The 22,272-nt window shown below is 43.9% G+C and overlaps 1 protein-coding gene across 2 annotated transcripts in view; it reads right to left on the bottom strand.

The window, feature by feature from the left end:
* Positions 1-22,272, bottom strand: part of Usp12-46 (Ubiquitin-specific protease 12/46) — a 64,525-nt gene that overhangs the window by 21,785 nt on the left and 20,468 nt on the right. For both annotated transcript variants that reach the window (XM_068388029.1, XM_068388028.1), the window contains exons 4-7: positions 9,978-10,058; positions 9,438-9,616; positions 7,368-7,523; positions 6,415-6,552 (exon numbers count right to left, since the gene is read on the bottom strand). In XM_068388029.1, coding sequence (XP_068244130.1) covers positions 6,415-6,552; positions 7,368-7,523; positions 9,438-9,616; positions 9,978-10,058 — 554 coding nt within the window. The remainder of the gene's footprint in view (positions 1-6,414; positions 6,553-7,367; positions 7,524-9,437; positions 9,617-9,977; positions 10,059-22,272) is intronic.

The following is a 22,272-nucleotide window of genomic DNA, read 5'->3' on the forward strand; positions in this document are numbered from 1 at the left end:
TCTGATTCTGACCACAGGCCTGAGGTTCTGTGGTTCAGAACGTCGGCCTCCCACCCTTTCTTTGATGTGTCCGAAAACAACATCAAGTCCGGGGGAAGACGAGAAGATCCACTCCCTTTCGTAGGTTCTCGTCTGCCACCCACCACTGGAGATCCGTCTGTTCCGGTTGTCCCATAGGGATCAGGGTGTCCGGGGAATCGTGTCCTTGATTCCACCGCGACTTGTCGCCACTGGAGAGATCTCATTCTGAGGCGACTGTTGGGAACCAGACGGGCCAGGGAGGAGAGATGGCCGAGGAGAGATGGCCGAGGAGACGTAACCACGTTTAGGCCGAAAGTTCTTCTCGTGTGAGGAAAGGTCTCGCGACCTTCCTCAGCCTTGCTATCCTGTCGTCTGATGGGAAGGCTTTGTGGAGATTGGTGTCTATGACCATGCCTAAGTATACCAGTCTCTGAGAGGGCTGCAGAGAGGACTTCTCGAGGTTTACCATGATCCCTAGATCTTGCCAAAGTTCGAGAAGCTTGTCTCGGTGGCGAAGAAGGGTTGCCTTCGAGTCTGCTAGGATCAGCCAGTCGTCCAGATAACGGAGGAGACGGATGCCGATCCTGTGAGCCCATGATGAAATCAGGGTGAACACCTTGGTGAACACTTGGGGTGCTGTGGAGAGACCGAAGCACAGCACCTTGAACTGGTAGATCTTGTCGTCTAGGCAAAATCTTAAGTACTTCCTTGAAGACGGGTGGACTGGGATCTGGAAGTACGCGTCCTTCAGGTCCAGAGTGCACATGAAGTCTTGTGGTCTCACTGCAAGCCTGACCGTGTCTGCCGTCTCCGTACTGAACGGAGTCTGTTTGACAAACCCGTTCAGTGTCGAGAGGTCGATGACTGGTCTCCAGCCTGCAGACGCCTTTCTCACAAGAAAGAGTCGACTGTAGAAGCCTGGGGACCCGTCCACAACCTCTTGGAGAGCGTCCTTCTTCAACATGGTCTGGACTTCTGCCCGGAGGGCCTGTCCCTCTACCGATACCATGGTAAGGGAGCTCAATGACACTGGATTCGCTGTCAGGGGAGGTAGACATGAGATGAACGGGACGTGATAACCCTGACCGATTACGGAAATCGTCCAGGTATCTGCCCCGAGTTGCTGCCACCTTGTCGCGCAACTTTGTAGGCATCCCCCCACTGGTGGACATGCAGGGGGACCGCCAATCCTAGCGTTTATGGCCTCGGCCGTTCCCTCTAGGATTTTTACCTCCTCCCCTGGAGGACTTCTTGCCCCTTCTGCCCTTGGCAGGAAAGGGCTTAGACACCTCCTGCTTTGCTGCTGTTGTTGTTGTCTTCCTAGTGGCCTTAGCTGGACGGGGTTGCTGAGCTGCTGGAGCTTTGTAAGGCCTCGATGTCAGGGCCTTGTGGATGAGGGGATCCTGATTGGACTTCCTCCACCTCTCAGCGGCAAGCTCCACGTCCTTTGGCTCAAACAAGCTCTTACCGAGAACGGAAGAGTGTCTGAGCCTGCTAACATCAGAACTGGGGACCTTCTGGTGGAACCTCTCAGCCACTGCGTCCCGACGCTTGAGAATCGTGTTGGCCCACAAGCTCGAGACTTGATGGGCCAGATACTCAATGGTTCGCGTGCCTGAGAGTAAGAATGTCTCCAGTGCCTTCCTGGTACTTTCTTTGGACAGGTCCTCAGAACGTACTAGGATGCCCAGAGATCTCAGCCAGATGTCCAGCCACGAAGTTGCCTTCATGGCACACTTCGCAACTTTCTCCTGGCTTAAGATCTCAGTTGCGGAATGGGTCACTTGCCGGTTGGAGAGTCTCTCAAGAGGGACTCCCCCAGTGAGTTCTTCCACTGAATGGTGTACTGGAAGACTCAAACAAGTCTCCTCTAGGATTTCAAAGTACCTCCTCTGAGGAGGACAGAGGAGCTTGTTACCGGCACTGGATCTATTGGAGGAGGCAAGCTCAGAGAGCTGGCCCTCGACCTTGTCTCTGGCACTCTTCATCCCCTGAGACCAGAGCAAAGCTGCACTGGCCCTAGAGGGTTTTTGGGTGCTGTAGATTCGGTCCAGGACCGTATCTTTCCCTTCACGAGGAGGAATCTCTGGGTCTGGAATCCCATTGAGGTTCCTCATGAGGGTCAGGACTTGCCAGAAATCATGTTCTGACTCCTGGTGCTCTCCTCCTGACGACGGGCTGGCAGCGAAGTCTCCCGTCCCCAGAGGCTCTTCCTGGGGAGACTCGCGGACGTTCTCCAAAGGTCTATCTGGTTCCTGTCGGGTCCTTGCGGAAGACTTAGGAACAGTCTTCGAGTCCTTCGGCTCCCTCCTAGGAGGGATGCAGGACTCCAGCAATGAAGGATGTAAGGCCTTCGCCACCTCTATACGAGGAGACTTCTCAGGAAGCGGCGGAGTTTTCGGCTCTCCTGAGGATGCGTAATACTCATCCGCGGAGGAGGGAGAGAAAGTCTGAGGTGGGGTAGGAGCCTTACGTAAGGACTTGCGAGGAGACAGGATAGTCCTTGGAGAAGTTACCACGTCTGAGACTCCTCTCTTCCTCTTCAGGGGGGAGGAAGTTGCCACTGATTTGTGACCCAAGTCAGAAAGCACAGGCTTCATTGCCTGCATAAGCGCTCTGACAATGGTACCAAACCAGGGCTGCTGGCTGACAGTTGCGCTGTCAGATACTCCCTCTGGAGGGAAGGGGATCGTTTGACATGAGGGTTCGCCTGTTGAGAATCTGAAATGAAGGAAGAAGAAAGGTCCTTAGACCTGTCCGGAAGTCTCCGCTCCTCCGGCGAGCGCGTTGTTCTGCGCTTGCGGGGAGGGGAGCGCGATGAGGACCTGTCCGCCTGTACCCCTGATGTAACTCGGGCGTGATCGCGTTGGCGATCGTTGCGCCGATCACGCTGGTGATCGTGTGAAAAGCCCTGTTCTGGATTGCGCGTAAATGAATCATGCGCAGCAGGATATTCGCGCTCGTGAGCATGGGCGTGGGCGTGCGAGGTTGAGGGCGCAGGTAGGAGATGGCGAGGGCGTGTGGCGCACAGGAGCTATCTTATGAGGCGGGGTAGAAGCCTCGATGCGAGGGCGCGCAGTGGGCTGATGGGCTACTGATGAGCGCGAGTGCGCGGTAGCATGCTAGCGCGTGTCTGTCACGACCGGGCGTGGGTGTGATTACGCAGCCTGGTGATAGCGCGAGGGCGAGTTCGTGCGTTGGCACGCAGACGAGAGGTGCGCAGGTTGTGCAGTTGCCTTAGGCGATCGTGAGATCGCCGGGCGCGCATCAGGATGTGGGCGCACAGGTGTGCGCTGTTGCGATGGGTGCGCAGAACGCGCAGCAGGAACTGACCGTGTAGGTGTGCGCTGTTGGGTTGGGAGCGCATCGTGCGCAACTGGAACTGGGCGCGCAGCTGGAACCTCGCGCGCCACTAAAACATTTGTGCGCAGTTTTTATATTGCGAGCAGTTAGAAGAGAGTCCAGGTGAACCCGTGAGCGCCCGTGCGCTATCTTGGGAACCTCCTGGACTGCGCGCTGTGATGTAGAAGCGCGCTAGTGCGTTGGCGAGCGCGTTTGCACTATAACAGGAACAGCGCGAGGTTGGCGCGCATCACTCTTAGTAATATAAGAGTGTTGGGGGTCTAGAGACACCTGTGAGCGCCTGTGCGCTAACTTAGGTGCCTCTTGGACCGCGCGTTTATCAGGAACTGCCTGGCGCATGTGCACAGGTGGGCGCGGGAGCGCTATTTCAGGAACCGCTGATGGGCGCCCCGAAGGTTGTGGGCGCGCAGGGGAACCCTGGCGCGTAACTGGAACATTTGCGCGCACGCGTGCAGGTGAGCGCCGTGGCGCTAAATCAGGATCAGCGGCAACAGCAGAAGGAAGTGCAGGTATAACCTGGCACGCAAGGGTTTGATGCGCAGTTTTGCTCTCATTACCATTTTGCCCCGAAGGGACCGGTGCCTGCGCAATGACAGGTTTAGCGCGCATCATCCTTGAAAGGAGATGGCAGGACAGCATGTCTGGAGGGAGACTAGATACAAAGTCCCGAAGGACGACCATCCTTCAACGGGGATCGCGAACGATCCCTGGAGAGGTCTAAGGATAGTAGCTGGCAGGAACGGTGATCGGCGAGTTGTCTCCTCCGCAGAGAACTGCGAGGATGATGAGCCGAAGAGGCGCCTCCTAACTCCCTTGTGAGGAGAAGGAAGGCCTCTACGGCGAAGAGGAGGACGAGCCTTCTGCCTTATACGCCCACGAGGGGCCGTTGGATCAGAACTCTGACATTTGTAGGGCCTCCGCAGAGGAGTCTCTGTAGTGAACTCCCCCGGGGGGGAGAATCACCGGCATAAGAGACCATAGGACTTAGTTCCTCCCTCGAAGGCTGTTCGGAGGGGGAACCTAAGCCTTCAGCTACCTCAGCAACAACAGGCACAGGAGTTTGAGCAGAACCACTCGATGCCTCCGTTACAACAACGTCAACGACCGACAGAGGATCTATCCCTGCTGTCGTCGGCGATTGTTTAACAGCTGCACCCAGTTTGATCATGTCAAACAGGGCTTTCCTGGAGGGCGAACCCTGAAGCCCCAAGGAAGCCCAAAGCTGTAATAAATCATTGTTATTAACAGACAAATCAATATTTGAATCCTCCTTCGGGGGAGGAGGGGCAGCTGCCTCGCTATGGGAGGCAACTACCTCTCCCGCACCCCGGGATCGGTCAACAGCAATACGGTCTACGCTACCACTCGCCGGCCTCTCGGGAGAGACCACTCGAGTGGGAGCTTCGGAGGAGGAAAGGGGTATGGAAGAAGAAGTCTTGGAATTTTCTCTCTTCAAAGAAGCCTCTGAAGGAGAAATATCCCTTTTAGCCTTCTTGCAGCGCCGGGCAAACCTCTCCCACTGGGAGGTAGACCACTCCCTACACTCGATACATACGTTAGTCCTATCACACCATTGGCCCCTACACTGAGGGCATAAGGAGTGAGGATCGGTGTCCAAGGCCGACATAAAGGTACCACAAGGGCGGCCGGCTTGTCTAGGGCACGTACGCATGATGAAAGAATAGAGGCCAACTTCAAACACACTGAAAGAAAAAGCAAAACAGATTATGGCAGTCAAAAATGGAGGAGAGCACAGACAGGTCTGTCGTCTCTCCGAGCCAAAAGCAAAAGTGCAGCACTCACTGTGTGTGCGAGGGGGGAGGGGTAGCAAGCTACCCCTTCCTAGCCCCCCGCTAACTAGCGGTGGGGTAGTAAACCCTCGTTAAAATTCTTATGGCTCGTCATTCAGCTACGCCGAAGTAATTACCCCATGTAAATAGCGTGGTTTGTATTTCAGTTACGGAAAAATTTTCTTTTTTAGGACATCTCTGGAAAGGAAATAATCTACCTAGACATGGGTAGGAGCCAACTTTTACCAGGACAAAAGTAACTTTTTTATTTATAAAGTTTGGGTATAAATACTTATGTTTGTATTTGTGCATATATACTAAAACTAAAATAGTTTGTATTTGTGCATAAATCATCTTTAAGTGCTCCTCTGGATAGCAATTCAGTATTGCAATATAAAGAATGCAGTATCAAGACACAAAAGCAATAAAACTCAGAAGTAAAATTTAAACAGCAAGACATCACCCAGCCTTTATTTGAATAAAAATACTTTGGTAAGCTTCTAATACTAGTATTAGAGTACAACCAGAACCAACAATAATTTCTTGACTATAATGAAACTGGCCAGGGATGAAAATTATTGCATATTCACTAACAGGTGACATGCCTACGCTAAATTTCCTAAAGAATCGTCGTCGGCGCCCACTCGTGTCCGAGTATTGGGTTCTGTCGTTAGCCATCAGCCTCCTATCAGAAGAAGGGTGGAGGAAACGACAGAATGCCAGTAGCTGGGTATATTGTTTTGGGTGGTCGTGGCTTTGCAACGGCCACGCACACACACTTGGCCCACATCGTTTTCACCGCGGCTCAAGACATATGAGACAGGCGGCTTCTCCGATGTTGGTTGCATCGGGCTGCCGGGTTCTTGTTATGTCAAGGCCCGCCTTGTTGCCTGCCCGATAGGCATTGCCTTCTTCCCCCGGCGCTGGGAAGCTCCGCCGTTGGGGTCTTGTTTGGTTTGGTTTGGTTTGATTTTGGAGTTTTCCTTCTCCTAGCCTTTGCCTATCTGAAATAAAGGAGAAGGCCTATAGGGGTCCAGTCTTGGTCTGGTCTCTCAGAACTGGCCTTAGCGGTATGGTTGAGCCTGCCAGGGTGGATAAACTACCCCACCGCCACTGCCCAGCCCATCATTGAGACACTCAAGCCCCTCTACTGCAGCAAAGTGCTGGACCATCAGAATACAGTAGATGAAAATCACACAAAACATCAGTCAAAAGTAAATTATTCATCTCATGTACTTACGGTATCAAAAAGACGTAGCTCCAGAGGAAATACAACTCTGTGGGAGAGTTTGAGTGTACGGTTGTACTGGCCTAAGAATTGAAACCTTTTCAGATGTAAGACTAGGATGGTTGGCAACTTCTTTACTCTTGTGCGTTTCTGAAAGATTGATTATATAAGTACAACGTTGTGCGATTCAAAGAATCCTTCAGATTATAATACAGAACTGTATTTTCTATTTAAAAGAAATGCATTCTTGAAACCTCAAATTATAAATACTTAATTGAAAAAAACATACCCATAACCCCTTTTTAAATTAAAGTCATCGCCTCTCAAAAGCTGCTATTTACCAAGTAACAAAATAATCTAAAAATTAACAAAATGAGTCAATGTTGACTGTATGCAAAATAATATATCAAACAATTCAGGAAAGCTTGCTAAGGGACCACCTAAAGGTTGTAAGTCTAAGAAGACAAGATTTTTATTTCTACCAACTAATGATAGACTGATAACAGCAATAAAAAAAAAATTCATATACAGTACTGTAACTCTAAACCGACCGCTATAGTCCAAGGTAAAAAAATCTCATTCCCTATCTCAAAATAATAGCTGCTCCTTGAAAATTAAATTAACCCTTTTACCCCCCGGCTCTTTGGAAATTTCCAACCCTTAACCCCCAAGGGGTTATTTTTTTCCCAGCACATTTTGCAGTATATTTTTTTTAAATTGCTCTAACAGCCTTAATTTTTGTCATAGAGAGGTCAGGTTGGTCTCATTCTCTTGGAAAATGCCTGGATTTTTTCAAAAAATTATCAAAAATATGAAAAAAAAAAAATTTATAGCATTTTTTTGCAAGGACGTACTGGAACGTCCATGGGGGTAAAGGGATGTGTTTTGTGAAACGTACCAGTACGTCCTTTGGGGGTAAAAGGGTTAAACGTAATTCCCTTGAAAAAAAATTGTTTGTTAATTACCTGATGTTCTTGGAGGGAGCAACAGTTCTCACACTGAACTTTGTTTTCGGCACTTATTGTTTCGGTGGAAAAGAAACATCTTAAACAATGCGTAATACTTGTGTTTTGATGAACTTCAACGGACAGATTATTTAAAACTTCATCTGTGCTTCTAACCTGAAAATATACAAATTACAATTTTACATCATCTCTCCATCTCTACTTCTAACCTAAAAATATCAAAATTATAATTTTATATCATCTCTGCTTCTAACCTGAAAATATACAGATTATAATGTTATATGTGAAGATGGCAAATTCACATTCTTCAAAATAAAAAATGAGTAAATATTGCCCATATTCAAGTAACATTTCAAGTTTGAGTGTCCATATTGTTATTTTCAAAACGTGAGCTATCAAATCGAATCGAGTAATTATATATATGGTCTCCCAATTCTCCAAAGGGCAATAATATAGAATGAAATAAAAAAAGGGACACAGGCATTGCCAGTAAAATAATACCAAATTTTCAACTATTAATTTTTACAAACAAAATTCTATGTACTCCGTTGAGATCACTGCACAGTCTTTAGATTAAAATGAGACAGCAAAAGAAAAAAAAAAAGTGCATGAGCTGAGCGTACAATAAGACAAAATAGTTCAAGAAATTTCCCCATGTGGCAGGTCTTGCCTAGATGAATTTCTTCTCTGATCTACAAGCTGAAATTCACCACTTAGCTATTCTACCATTTTAAGGTATTACTGTAAGGATAAATCCACATCAACTACTAATGATTACTGTACCTAAATATATATTCCGATTATCTCTTTTCTGTTCCCTTTAGTAAAGTGCACCTTTACATAAAATTCCAAGAGAAATGGTTTTTCCTTCAAGTTTTATATGGATGATGAATTGCTTTTCTCCTGGAATACAGACCCCGATCTCTTATGTAATGATATCTCTTTTATCAAGATTTGGAATAGTAATAATAGCTTAGTAACAAAATCAACAAATGACAGCTAGTGAGAGGGAGACACTCCCCTCATCTGAGCACTTGCCCGCTAGTTCTTTTGGCAAAGAGGCAAAAATGAGGAGTTGGTTAGATGTGTAAATCATCTTCCAGATTTGCCATTTGCTCTTACAAGGACACAAACCCTCGTCACATATTTGGCGACTCAATAAGCGGAAGATTTTGTCCATAAACAGACTGGTACGTTTATCATCCCCGAGGGAAAGTCAACTTCTACATCATATAAGTTAGCAGGGGGAAGGACAACCTATGAAATCACCTTTACAGCTGATGTTTAGGATTGAACTGCAGGGCTAACATGGCCCTTTGCCTGAATATAATATCATATAGCTATATTTCAAGTAATTCTAGCAATGCTGGGTAGCTTCAAAGATGAAACAATACCAGCTCAGATGGTAGCATAAGGGCAAGATTCGCCTGTATATATGGGCTATACCATCCACATCCCCGGTTGTTATAGGGGGAAAGGTCTTAAAACAGATTGCTCACTTGTTACCTGTCCTTTTTACAGCCACTACAGCTTTTGTTAAAATAAATTTCCATATAAATGATGAGGGTTTGTATCTTTGTATGAGATATTAAAAGTAATGGACAAATAATCTGGAGTCTCAACAATTACTAATGAAAAAACTAGTCAATACTGGAAAGAAAAGACTAGTAAACTAGTCATTTTTAAATAAAATTTTATTTATGACAATCTTTTTATTTGTGCCTTACTAGAAACAAAATGCCATAGCCTCTGTACCATGGTCTTCCACTGTCTTGGGTTAGAGTTCTCTTGCTTGAGAGTACATCGGGGCACACTATTCTATCTAGTTTCTTTTCCTTCCTCTTGTTTTGTTAAAAGTTTTTATAGTTTATATAGGAAATATGTATTGTAATATTACTGTTCTTAAATCATTTTATTTTTCCTTGTTTCCTTTCCTCAATGGGCTATTTTCCCTGTCGGAGCCCCTGGGCTTATAGCATCCTGCTTTTCCAACTAGGGTTGTAGCTTAGCAAGTAATAATAATAATAATAATAATGAATAAAATAGATATACATAGCTGAATGTACTTACAGCCTCACAGTTCAAACATTTGAGTTCTCTGGTGACAACAGCCTGAAAGATCTCGTGTACCCATGTGTTATCTTGTTGCTGATTGTTACCACCCCCTCCACTGTCCTGCTGCCCTCCAAGTCCTGCTTGCTGATCGCCATCTATTCCTTGCTGTCGACTTCTACCAGCAAGCTGCTTTTCTGTAGTAGAGAATATATCTTTACTTTAAAAGCCCACAATATCTATGTACTGTAGTTACTAAATATAATCACATACATATAAGAAATGGGTATTCAATTGGTAAGCAAGTTGTCTACTTCTACCAGCAGGCTGCTTTTCTGTAGTACAGAATATACCTTTACTTTAAAAGCCCACAATATCTATGTACTGTAGTTACTAAATATAACCACATGGACATAAGAAATGAGTATTCAATCGGTAAGCAAGTTCCCTCCTATACACAAAACATTCTTATCATACAATATACAGTATATTCAAATGCATATTCTTGACCTTTAAGATTAAAACAGATAAAACCTACTAAAAAAACTCATTACTTACCAATGATGGTTTCATTAATGCTATCAATCAACTGCACGAAAAATTCATGAGCATCTTGTTGCATATAGTTGTCAAATTTGACTGAAAGATAAATAAAATTATCAATAACTTAAAATATAATCATACTAATTATAATAATCAAAATACTGTAACATTATACAGTACAGAACACTAGAACCTCGTAACAACTGACTACAGGGGGGAAGGACTGTCCGTTATTCACTATCGCTAATTGTTCGTTACGTACAAGATGTTTCCAGAAAAAAAAATAATTTCATATTGTATACAGGACTACTATATATGCCGAATACTTGGGGTAACAGCAAGACGACCAGCTGAAATTAACATGCTTCTGTTTTTCACCCTTGAATGATATAAAAAGGAACGTAACAAACGAAAATTTCACGATAATATCATAGTCTTTAGTATTGCAGTGCAAAATTAAAAAGCTTAAGAAATTATTGACCTTAACCCTTTTACCCCCAAAAGACGCACTGGTACGTTTCACAAAACTCATCCCTTTACCCCCATGAACGTACCGGTACGTCCTTGCAAAAAACTGCGATGTAAATTTCTTTTTGCATATTTTTGAGAATTTTTTGAGAAACTTCATGCAATTTCCAAGAGAATGAGATCAACCTGACCTCTCTATTACAAAAATTAAGGCTGTTAGAGCAATTTTAATAAAATATACTACAAAATGTGCTTGAAAAAATAACCCCTGGGGCTTAAGGGTTGGAAATTTCCAAATAACCTAGGGGTAAAATGGTTAACATCCAATTCTTCATGTACTTTTTGTGCAATTTGGTTTACCTTTTCATGAACCAAAGATACCATCCAATAATTTTTTCAATTGTTTTTTCCATTTTTGGACACTGCTTTCCCCAACACCAAAGAACTTAGGCACTTGAACATTGTTTGTTTTCTTAGTTTCAGCTACAACTTGTATAAATTTAAGAGTAGTGTACATTTCTTTGCAAATCCCTCTGCCGTAGCAAAAGATGATACTGTATAATGTAAAAATAAATCCATCATATTCTACTCATCATTAGTAACATAACTACAATAATTGTTCACTATCGTACAATGGTTGAAATGCAAGCAAAATTGCAATAGTTATCTGAATTGTTCATACTAAATAGCTGTTTTTCATTCCGTTGTTTATGGGTGTACGAGTTACTAATGATGCTTTCATCTTTCTTTTCTGCTGTTTTAACTTATTGAACCAGAAGGTTAGATAATGAGATTTAGGAAAATAGGTTAGTTTATTGTAATTTAGTCTTGGGGGGAAAAAAAAGAAAAAAAGAAGGCCATAATGCATGATAAACTAATTTTTAGGGGTAAAAACAGAGAACGCCTAATATGCAAGATAGCAGATTACACTATTATATACTGTAAATGAAAATACTGTACAGTAAATAAATATGAATATCTTACAATTATGTACTTCTGGTGACCTTTAAGGTGCGTCCACACTGGTCTGCTACAATGTCTGGCAACATATTGGCAACACGCGTCAACTTGGTGAAGCCGTCCACACCTCATTCTAGCGACTTGTTGTGTGTCTGTCCGGGTATCTCCAACCACATCGACTCGTCCACACCAGCGTTGCCAACATATCACCAATAAATCTCTACCAACATTTCGACAACAATGTTTCGTCAACAGTCTAACAACTTGTTACCTACAAAGTTGTACACAGTGTTGTCGACATATTTTGTCGCTAGTGTGGACGCATCTTTACAATGCCACCAGAACTAGACTAGTTACCTGGATTTTGTCCATTACCCATTATATCCAGAATTCGTTATAAATGGGTCCACTATTGCAAGGTTCTACTGTACAATACTGATTCAGTAACCAAAATATTAAGCAAATATATCCAGTCTCACTTTTTTACCTAAACCTGCCTTCATTTATGAAGCAATTTTATTTTCAAAATAATATATACAGCATATATTTCCTTAACCCATTTTACCCCCAGGCTATTTGGAACATTCCAACCCTTAACCCCCAGGGGTTATTTTTTTTTCAAGCACATTTTGCAGTATATTTTTTTCAAATTGCTCTAACAGCCTTAATTTTCATCATAGAGAGGTCAGGTTGGTCTCATTCTCTTGGAAAATGCCTGAAGTTTCTTAAAAAATTACCACAAATATGCAAAAAAAAATGTAAATAGCAGTTTTTTGCAAGGACGTACCAGTACGTCCATGGGGGTAAAGGGATGAGTTTTGTGAAACGTACCAGCACGTCCTTTGGGGGTAAAAGGGTTAAAATACTGGCCAAGTACGTAAACTTTTTAACGTTCAATGAGTTCTCTGACTATTTCTACCACACTGAGATTCAGTGCCTAGTTCCCAAGGCAAACTTAGGAACAAATTGAGTTTTTTAAGAATAGAAATTATCCAATTATAATAAAAAATGGCCCGACAGAAAATCAAAATGTTTACTTCCTACAGTATTATTATAAATGCTAATGTGAACTTTTCACTACATAACATTGTAAATTTCACAAATGGTTATATAATGATTAATAATAAAAATTATTGTAAAAAGGGCAGGTACTGTTAGAGCAAAAATTTTAAGACATGAAAGAAAAACAAATGCATCAAATTATTATTTCAGTCATCAGTTTATCAAAAACTAGAGGGGCACTCAGTAGAGCGCAGGCCTCAACCGCGGCAGCTTATTTCTCAACCCTGACCTTAACATGTATTAATTGGCTTGGATTCTAATACACTCAAATATGAACCCAGTTTGAACCCTCTATGACAACGACCTCCTAACTTATGGCTGATTATGTGAATTGGACATTTTGCTTGACCGTGTCCTTGACCTTCCAAAATCTAATCCTTTCCAGCCCTTTACATAAGAGTTAATCCCTGCAAGTTTCATTACTCTATGATTAAAATTGTGGCCAGGAACCTGTTCATAAATACATATACACACACAAACAGGGGCAGAAATATAACCTCCTTCCAACTTTGTTGGTGGAGGTAACTATAAAAGCTATATCCAGTGCAAAGTATGAGATACCTATGAAATGTTATTTTCATTAGTAAAATAAATTTTTGAATATACTTACCCGATGATCATGTAGCTGTCAACTCTGTTGCCCGACAGAAATCTACGGTCGGGATACGCCAGCGATCGCTATACAGGTGGGGGTGTACACAACAGCGCCATCTGTGAGTAGGTACTCAAGTACTTCTTGTCAACAAGAACTCAATTTTCTCCTCGGTCCACTGGTTCTCTATGGGGAGGAAGGGCGGGTCCTTAAATTCATGATCATCGGGTAAGTATATTCAAAAATTTATTTTACTAATGAAAATAACATTTTTCAATATTAATCTTACCCGATGATCATGTAGCTGATTCACACCCAGGGTGGTGGGTGGAGACCAGCATACATGTTAACAAAGAAGCTAAGTATCCCGTATCTTATTTTAGCCGTTATTCAAAATAACAGGGTGGTGGGTGGAGACCAGCATACATGTTAACAAAGAAGCTAAGTATCCCGTATCTTATTTTAGCCGTTATTCAAAATAACAAACATAAAATAAATAAGTACCTGGTAAGGAAGTCGACTTGAACCATTACTCTGCCTTTTTAAGTACGTCTTCCTTACTGAGCCTAGCGATCCTCTTAGGATGCTGAGCGACTCCTAGGTGCTGAAGTAGTAAGGGCTGCAACCCATACTAAAGGACCTCATCACAACCTATAATCTAGGCGCTTCTCAAGAAAGAATTTGACCACCCGCCAAATCAACCAGGATGCGGAAGGCTTCTTAGCCTTCCGGACAACCTAGAAATATTTCAAGAGAAAGATTAAAAAGGTTCTGGAATTAGGGAATTGTAGTGGTGGAGCCCCCACCACTACTGCACTCGTTGCTACGAATGGTCCCAGAGTGTAGCAGTTCTCGTAAAGAGACTGGACATTCTTAAGATAAAAGACGCGAACACTGATTAGCTTTTCCAAAAGGTTGCGTCGAAAATATTTTGCAGAGATCTATTTTATTAAAAGGTCACGGAAGTTGTGATAGCTCTAACTTCGTGTGTCCTTACCTTCAGCCAAGCTTGGTCTTCCTCATTCAGAAGGGAATGAGCTTCTCGTATTAACAGTCTGAAAATAATAGGATAAAGAATTCTCTGACATAGGCAAAGATGAATTCTTAACTGAACACCATAAAGCTTCAGACGGGCCTCATAAAGGTTTTTAAAATAGAACTTAAGAGCTCTACAGGACATAATACTCTTTCTAGTTCATTTCCAACCATATCGATAAGTTTGGAATAACGAACGATATTGGTCAAGGCCGAGAAGGCAGCTCGTGTTTGGCTAGAAAACCAAGATGTAGAACATGTAGCCGTTTCGGATGAAAATCCGATGTTCTTGCTGAAGGCATGAATCTCACTGACTCTTTTAGCTGGTAAAGCATATCAGGAAAAGAGTCTTAAAGGTGAGATCTTTCAGGGAGGCTGATTGAAGTGGTTCGAACCTGTCTAACATAAGGAATCTTAGAACCACGTCTAAATTCCAACCAGGTGTAACCAAACGACGCTCCTTCGTGGTCTCAAAAGACTTAAGGAGGTCCTGTAGATCTTTATTGTTAAAAAGATCTAAGCCTCTGTGACGGAAGACTGATGCCAACATGCTTCTGTAACCCTTGAAAGTGGGAGCTGAAAGAGATCGCTCTTTTCTCAGATATAAGAGGAAGTCAGCTATTTGAGTTACAGAGGTACTGGTCGAGGATACGGATACTGACTTGCACCAGTTTAGGAAGATTCCCCACTTCGATTGGTAGACTCTAAGGGTGGATGTTCTCCTTGCTCTAACAATCGCTCTGGTTGCCTCCTTCGAAAAACCTCTAGTTCTCGAGAGTCTTTCGATACTCTGAAGGCAGTGAGACGAAGAGCGTGGAGGCCTTGGAGTACCTTCTTACGCGTGGCAGACGTAGCAGGTCCACCCTTAGGGGAAGAGTTCTGGGAACGTCTACTAGCCATCGAAGTACCTCAGTAAGTTATTCTCTCGCGGGCCAGAGGGAAGCAACTAGTGTCAACTTTGTCCCAACGTGAGAGGCGAACTTCTGCAGTACCTTGTTGACAAACTAGAACGGAGGGAATGCATATAGATCTAGATGAGACTAATCTAGTAGAAAGGCATCTAAAAGAACCACTGCTGGGTCTGTTGAGAGCCTCTTGGACATCGAGGTTGCGAAGAGATCTATGGTTGGCTGGCCCCAGGTGACCCAAAGTCTCTTGCATACATCTCTGTGGAGGGTCCAATATGTTGGAATTATTGTCCCTTCCTACTGAGACAAACTGCTAAGACATTCAAGTTGCCTTGGAAGAAATTTGTTACTAGTGAAAAGTCTAGACCTGTTGAACAGGAGAGGAGGTCACTAGCGAACTCGCACCATGTCAGAGAGTAGGTCCCTCCTTGCTAGGAGATGAACATCAAAGCAAGGAGTTGTCCGTGTTGACCTCCATTACTTTGTCTTGAAGGAGAGACCTGAAGCTTTTCCAGGTCAGACTTACTGCCAGAAGCTTCTTGCAGTTAAAATGCATTGTCCTTTGACGCGAGTTCCATAATCCCGAGCATTCCCTACCGCCTAAGGTCGCACCCCAGCCTACGTCCGATGCGTCTGAGAAGAGAACGTGGTTGGGAGTCTGAACAGTCAGGGGAAGACCCTATAAAAGGTTGATAAAGTCCTTTCCTCAGGTTAGACCAGACTTATCTTCCGGAAACCGGGATCGAGACCGCTTCTAGCGTCTTGTCCTTTTCCAGTGAAGAGCTAGATGAAACCGAAGAGGACGGAGGTGTAGTCTTCCAAGTGACACCAAATGCACCACGGATGACAGTGTCCTAACCAGACTCATCCACAGCCTGACAGGGCCGTATTCCTTCTTCAGCATCTTCTGGATGGATAGCAGGGCTGGGGATTGATCTTCTTGTTCAGCCATGTCCTCATCAGAGGGTTCCTCATCCGAAACTGATGAGGAAACGGCAACGGAGTGGGCAACGTCTGACTCGCTGAATCCGGTCGCACTGGTGGGTGACGGAGCCGGACACAAGATCATGGTACTGCTGCACAGTCTGTGAACTGTCAACCATGGGGAAGCGAGGAAGTACAGCGACAACCCGAAACTGTCTAGACTGTCTGGGTAGTACAGACAACCCCTTATCGGGTTGCTGAGGTTGCCGCACTGCGTCACAACAAGTCACCTCTGCTGGTTGTTGAACGTCTTCCCAGTGACACACTGAACGTCCACAACCACCTCCGAGAGTAGCATAACATCAACGTGCGACTGGCAACCCACACTGGGTCGCACCGGTGGAGGAACCATCTCAACTGGCGGACGTGAGTAGGATACCTCAGCGTCAACAGGGCGTACAACCAACCGGTAGGAAGGTCGTTGGCAAGAACGGTCTTCTCCGTAAAAAATCCTCTATCAAGGACTAAGCTTGGACTGCATGTCTTGCAACAAAGCCCAAGGTCTATGGGAGCAGGTGTGGCAACAGACGGGGTTAGCGACTGAAGCGGAACCATTTACCCTCCCTGGAAGCATGTTATGCTTAAATAAAAGACCATAGGAGGCTAAGCAGCTTAAGGCTCCTCTCCAAATGACAGAGTCCTCAAGGGAATATCAGAAGGAGGGAGAACAGCACTTTCTCATCTACAGGAACCATATCCGAGAAAAGCTAGGTTCTCTCAGTGAGGGTTTCACTGGTGCAAAAGCAGCAGACCAGAAGGCAACGTTATAAAACTGCTTGACAGTCTGTGAACTGTCAAAAACTGAACTGTCAACCACAACAGGAGCGTGAGGACATACAGCACTGGTGTATAAGTAGCAGACCAGAAGGCAACGTCATGTAACTGTATGACAGTCTGTGAGTTGGCAACAACCAAAGTTGTGTGGGGAAGCCTCAACTCCTGACTGACTAGTTTGCTGCTGGCGAGTGGTGGTAACCACAGTGTGTTGCGTAGGCTGACACACCGTGTCAAAACACGGCAGCTTGTGGTAGCTCACGCACGGCAACGGAGTGCTCTGTGTGTGGGAGTCATCATACATCTGGCAGGGTTGACTGTGCATGGGTGGAGGAGCTCTCACAACAAGAGTGTGAGAGCAGGAAGCCATGCCGGGCGCACAACCGTGGGAGGTGTAGGCCCACGGGTGCATCGTCAACCTTCTCCGCAGTCGGAGTGTGGGAGCTGGCAACAACAAAAGCAGAGTGCTGGTGCGTGGGAGGGGCTGCGGTGGGTTGAGGAGCATGCGGTATGGTATGCGGAGCATGCTGTAAGGTATGCGGCTCATGCTGCATGGTATGCGGAGCATGCTGTATGCAGAGCATGCTGCATGGGCTGCGGAGAATGCCGCATAGTGCTGGAACCCGGCAGCTCTACAGAACCTTCCCACTGCTGATGCGGTAGCTCACGCATGTTAGCAGATGGTGCAGCAAGAACATGCGTCTGGCAGGGTGGACTGCGCATCGGTGGTGGAGCTCTCACAGGTGGAGGGTGGGAGCAGGCCGCCGCAGTATCTGCTGAGCGCACAACCTCGGCGGGTTGTAGGTTAACAGGTGCATTGTCAACCTTCCAGCACGATACTCCTCCATGAAGGAGCAAGCTGAGACTGTATAGTCTGCAGCATGGACCACTAGGGTCTATGAAAGACAACAACAAACGGAGCTACTGTCCGTTGTGACTGAGGGTTTAAAACAGCTGGTGCGGCAACAGACGGAGTTACTGCCTGTTGCGGTACCACCTTGCCTCTCTTGGGAGGTGTGCAGTTGTCGTACTGCAGCGAGTCCGAACTGACCCAGTGGCTACACCTAGGCTGTTGGACTTGCGCGGAAGGGACCGACTTGCACTTAAAAGCTGCAAGATTTGGTCCATGGTTTCTGCGAGAAACCTCTTCCGCAGACGAGGAATAAATGGGCTCTCTCGTCTTTGTGTGGGTGGGGTGATCACGTCGGCAACGTGTGTAGATACACCCGAAACCACGGAGGGAAACGTCTGTTCGTCGATCAAGGCCTGTGGAACCCATAAGTCCTTCGACATTACTTCTCCCCTGGGCTTGGGAGCTTGTAAGAGGTATCGGACTAGGTGAACAACTGGCACGAACAGACGAACCCTCGAACGCAACACTGTAACACTTTGCGCATATCACTTTATCACTTTTGATTTTCTGTTTGGACTTATTTCACTGAACTCGAAACTTTAAGTGGTTTGTACCTGAAACACGCAATCCTATCCTTCATTAAAAGGTAGTAATTGCGAAAACAGTATTACAATGTAACAGAAAAACATAATGAAAGATAAAGAATTCAGTGGCTGGAAAAGAGACTAAACACTAGATCAAATAAACTACGTTTAAAATCTCTCACCGCAGAAAGCCTGGGAACAAGAATAAAACTCTAGAAACGTTTTACCTTCTTCCCCTATAGCGACTAGGGAGAAGAGCAAAAAACGAGAACAACGTTACCCGCTTGAACGAAACGTTTATCCTCCTCTCTCTCCCTCCGTCTCTATCTCTCTCTCTCTTTACTTAGAACCTGAGAGATGAGCCCAATAATATATATCGTTAAAACATATTATTTGTTAAAGGAAAAAAACTGAAAGGTTTCCCAAATAAAAAGTTCCTTTATTAGAATTAAAACCATTTAAGCTAAGAAAGAATGAACGAAACGCTAGAATCGGTTTACTCTTACTGCAACGTGAAACCGTGAAATACTCTCTCTCTATCGTAACGATAGAGCGCAAGTTGAACGTTCTGAACGTCAACAACTGCGGAGACTAAACGAAACGTTAGTTCAACTTTGAAAACAGTACGAGACTATCAAAGAAATTCTTTCAAAAACATTAAAATTAAAATAGCATAAATTCTTAACAGGAAAAACGATATGACGGGCTCAATGTTAATTAACTTCGGTTCCAAGTAAGGACCGCCTACTATTAGGAAAGGTCTCATATAAACAAACATAAAAATTAATTTTTATAAGTTTATAATAAATGGAAAGTTAATCGAAGAGGCCTATAAATGGCGGAGAGATATAAAATAATGTATAACTTTGTTAAGCAAAATTACCAAAAACCTAAACACACTTCCGTCTAAGGGAAGGGTGGGTCATAAAAAGTGAAAGAGAGTCTATACTCTCTTCGACACCAACACTTCCGTCTAAGGGAAGGGTCGGCCATTTAAAAGTGAAAGAGAGTCCATACTCTCTTCGTCACCATAATAAAATCTATCCAAAACGAGTTCAAGTTTTGAAATGAAGATAAAACCCCTGCATAGCGAAAGCTCAAAACTGGAATAGTGTACTTCACCAAAAAGTTGTGAAAACAAATCCAGTTAGGGACGGCGTATTAGTAGATCTTGCCGGAGGCACGACAGAGGAAAAATTGAGTTCTTGTTGACAAGAAGTACTTGAGTACCTACTCACAGATGGCGCTGTTGTGTACACCCCCACCTGTATAGCGATCGCTGGCGTATCCCGACCGTAGATTTCTGTCGGGCAACAGAGTTGACAGCTACATGATCATCGGGTAAGATTAATATTGAAAAATCTATCCCAAGGAGAACTTACGTAAGACAAAAGTGTGGATTTAATTAAAGTGTCTTTATTCATAGACATTCTAACACTTAAAAAGAATGCTTATGGTAATTGGAAAAGAAGCAAAGGGAAAAAAGTAAACTGTGGTCAGGAAATTACCCTTTAAGGCAGATGTGAGAAAAGAGTAAAAGGTGAAATTTGTGCTGTACCAGTAGCATATGTCATATATGCTTAGCTTACTATTGCAAATACACATGGATCAAGATTTGGGTGCCCAAAATGAATCATAAAAGCAAATGAAGAGGAGAGTAAACTGATAGAAGAGAACACACTATAAAGCAGAAAGAGCAAAAAGAAAGACTATTAGTAGCTTGGATGACATGGTGAGATTGCTTGACTTCAAGTGAAAGGAAATATTGAAAAGAGGCCAGACTTATGCAATGTACACACAAGTTTTGTATGACTCAATGCTGCATTAAAATGGGCACTGGAAAAGAAAATTGAGATATTTTTCAATAATTGAGACTACTGTATAGACTGCTAAGATTCATGGACAGAGGGGAATGGGAAGATACTATTACAATGAAAAAAATGGCCAGAGAAGTAATGTTCACCAGCCAGAAGATAGACTTGGATGATTTAGAAAAAGTTGGTTAGAAAAGCTGTAGATTAAGCAATAGCCAGACAAAAGACCTAGAAGAACACCCTGGCTATTTGACATGGCTAGTGGACCTGAAAAAATGCCCATGCTATTTGGTATAGCTAATGTACAAAACAATTGAGAGTGGAAAAACAAATTCTTTACCTTCATAAAGATAAAAATTGTCATAAAAATGGTAATGAAGAAATAGCAATGTTCACTGTCAAGAAAATCTTAAAAAGCAATTATAGAGTACTACCATTTTATAGTAAGATAACTGTATATGTGGGGGCAGAATACGCAAAACATCTTTTTGTTTACATTATTTTATAATAAAGTCTGAAATCCAAAAAATGTTATTTTCCTTAGTAAAATAAATTTTTGAATATACTTACCCGATGATCATATAGCTGCATCCCTGCTGCCCGACAGAAAAAACCTACGGGCGGAATACGCCAGCGATCGCTATACAGGTGGGGGTGTACATCAACAGCGCCATCTGTCAAGTAGGTACTCAAGTACTCGATGTCAACAAAGAACCAATTTTCTCCTCTGTCCCACTGGTTCTCTATTGGGGAGGAAGGGTGGGTCCTTTAATTTATGATCATCGGGTAAGTATATTCAAAAATTTATTTTACTAAGGAAAATAACATTTTTCAATATCAAACTTACCCGATGATCATATAGCTGATTCACACCCAGGGGGGTGGGTAGAGACCAGCATTACAAGTTGACATTATGAGCTAAGTATTCCGTATTTCATTTTAGCAGTTATTCAAAATAACAAGCATAAAATAAATAAGTACCTGGTAAGGAAGACGACTTGAACAATTACTCTGCCTTTTTAAGTACGTCTTCCTTACTGAGCCTCGCGATCCTCATAGGATGCTGAGCGACTTCTAGGAGCTGAAGTATGAAGGGTTGCAACCCATACTAAAGGACCTCATCAAAACCTCTAATCTAGGCGCTTCTCAAGAAATGATTTTGACCACCCGCCAAATCAAGTAGGATGCGAAAGGCTTCTTAGCCTTCCGGACAACCCAAAAATATTTCAAGAGAAAGATTAAAAAGGTTCTGGAATTAGGGAATTGTAGTGGTGGAGCCCCCACCACTACTGCACTCGTTGCTACGAATGGTCCCAGAGTGTAGCAGTTCTCGTAAAGAGACTGGACATTCTTAAGATAAAAGACGCGAACACTGATTTGCTTTTCCAATAGGTTGCGTCGAATATATTTTGCAGAGATCTATTTTGTTTAAAGGCCACGGAAGTTGTGACAGCTCTAACTTCGTGTGTCCTTACCTTCAGCCAAGCTTGGTCTTCCTCATTCAGAAGGGAATGAGCTTCTCGTATTAACAGTCTGATAAAATAGGATAAAGAATTCTCTGACATAGGCAAAGATGGATTCTTAACTGAACACCATAAAGCTTCAGACGGGCCTCGTAAAGGTTTTTAAAAATAGAACTTAAGAGCTCTTACAGGACATAATACTCTTTCTAGTTCATTTCCAACCATACGATAAGTTTGGAATATCGAACGATATTGGTCAAGGCCATGAAGGCAGCTCGTGTTTGGCTAGAAAACCAAGATGTAGAACATGTAGCCGTTTCGGATGAGAATCCGATGTTCTTGCTAAAGGCATGAATCTCACTGACTCTTTTAGCTGTGGTTAAGCATATCAGGAAAAGAGTCTTAAAGGTGAGATCTTTCAGGGAGGCTGATTGAAGTGGTTCGAACCTGTCTGACATAAGGAATCTTAGAACCACGTCTAAATTCCAACCAGGCGTAACCAAACGACGCTCCTTCGTGGTCTCAAAAGACTTAAGGAGGTCCTGTAGATCTTTATTGTTGGAAAGATCTAAGCCTCTGTGACGGAAGACTGATGTCAACATGCTTCTGTAACCCTTGATAGTGGGAGCTGAAAGAGATCGCTCTTTCCTCAGATATAAGAGGAAGTCAGCTATTTGAGTTACAGAGGTACTGGTCGAGGATACGGATACTGACTTGCACCAGTTTCGGAAGATTTCCCACTTCGATTGGTAGACTCTAAGGGTGGATGTTCTCCTTGCTCTAGCAATCGCTCTGGTTGCCTCCTTCGAAAAA

This window comes from Palaemon carinicauda, chromosome 15, assembly GCF_036898095.1.
Source record: "Palaemon carinicauda isolate YSFRI2023 chromosome 15, ASM3689809v2, whole genome shotgun sequence".
NCBI classification, from domain to species: domain Eukaryota; kingdom Metazoa; phylum Arthropoda; class Malacostraca; order Decapoda; family Palaemonidae; genus Palaemon; species Palaemon carinicauda.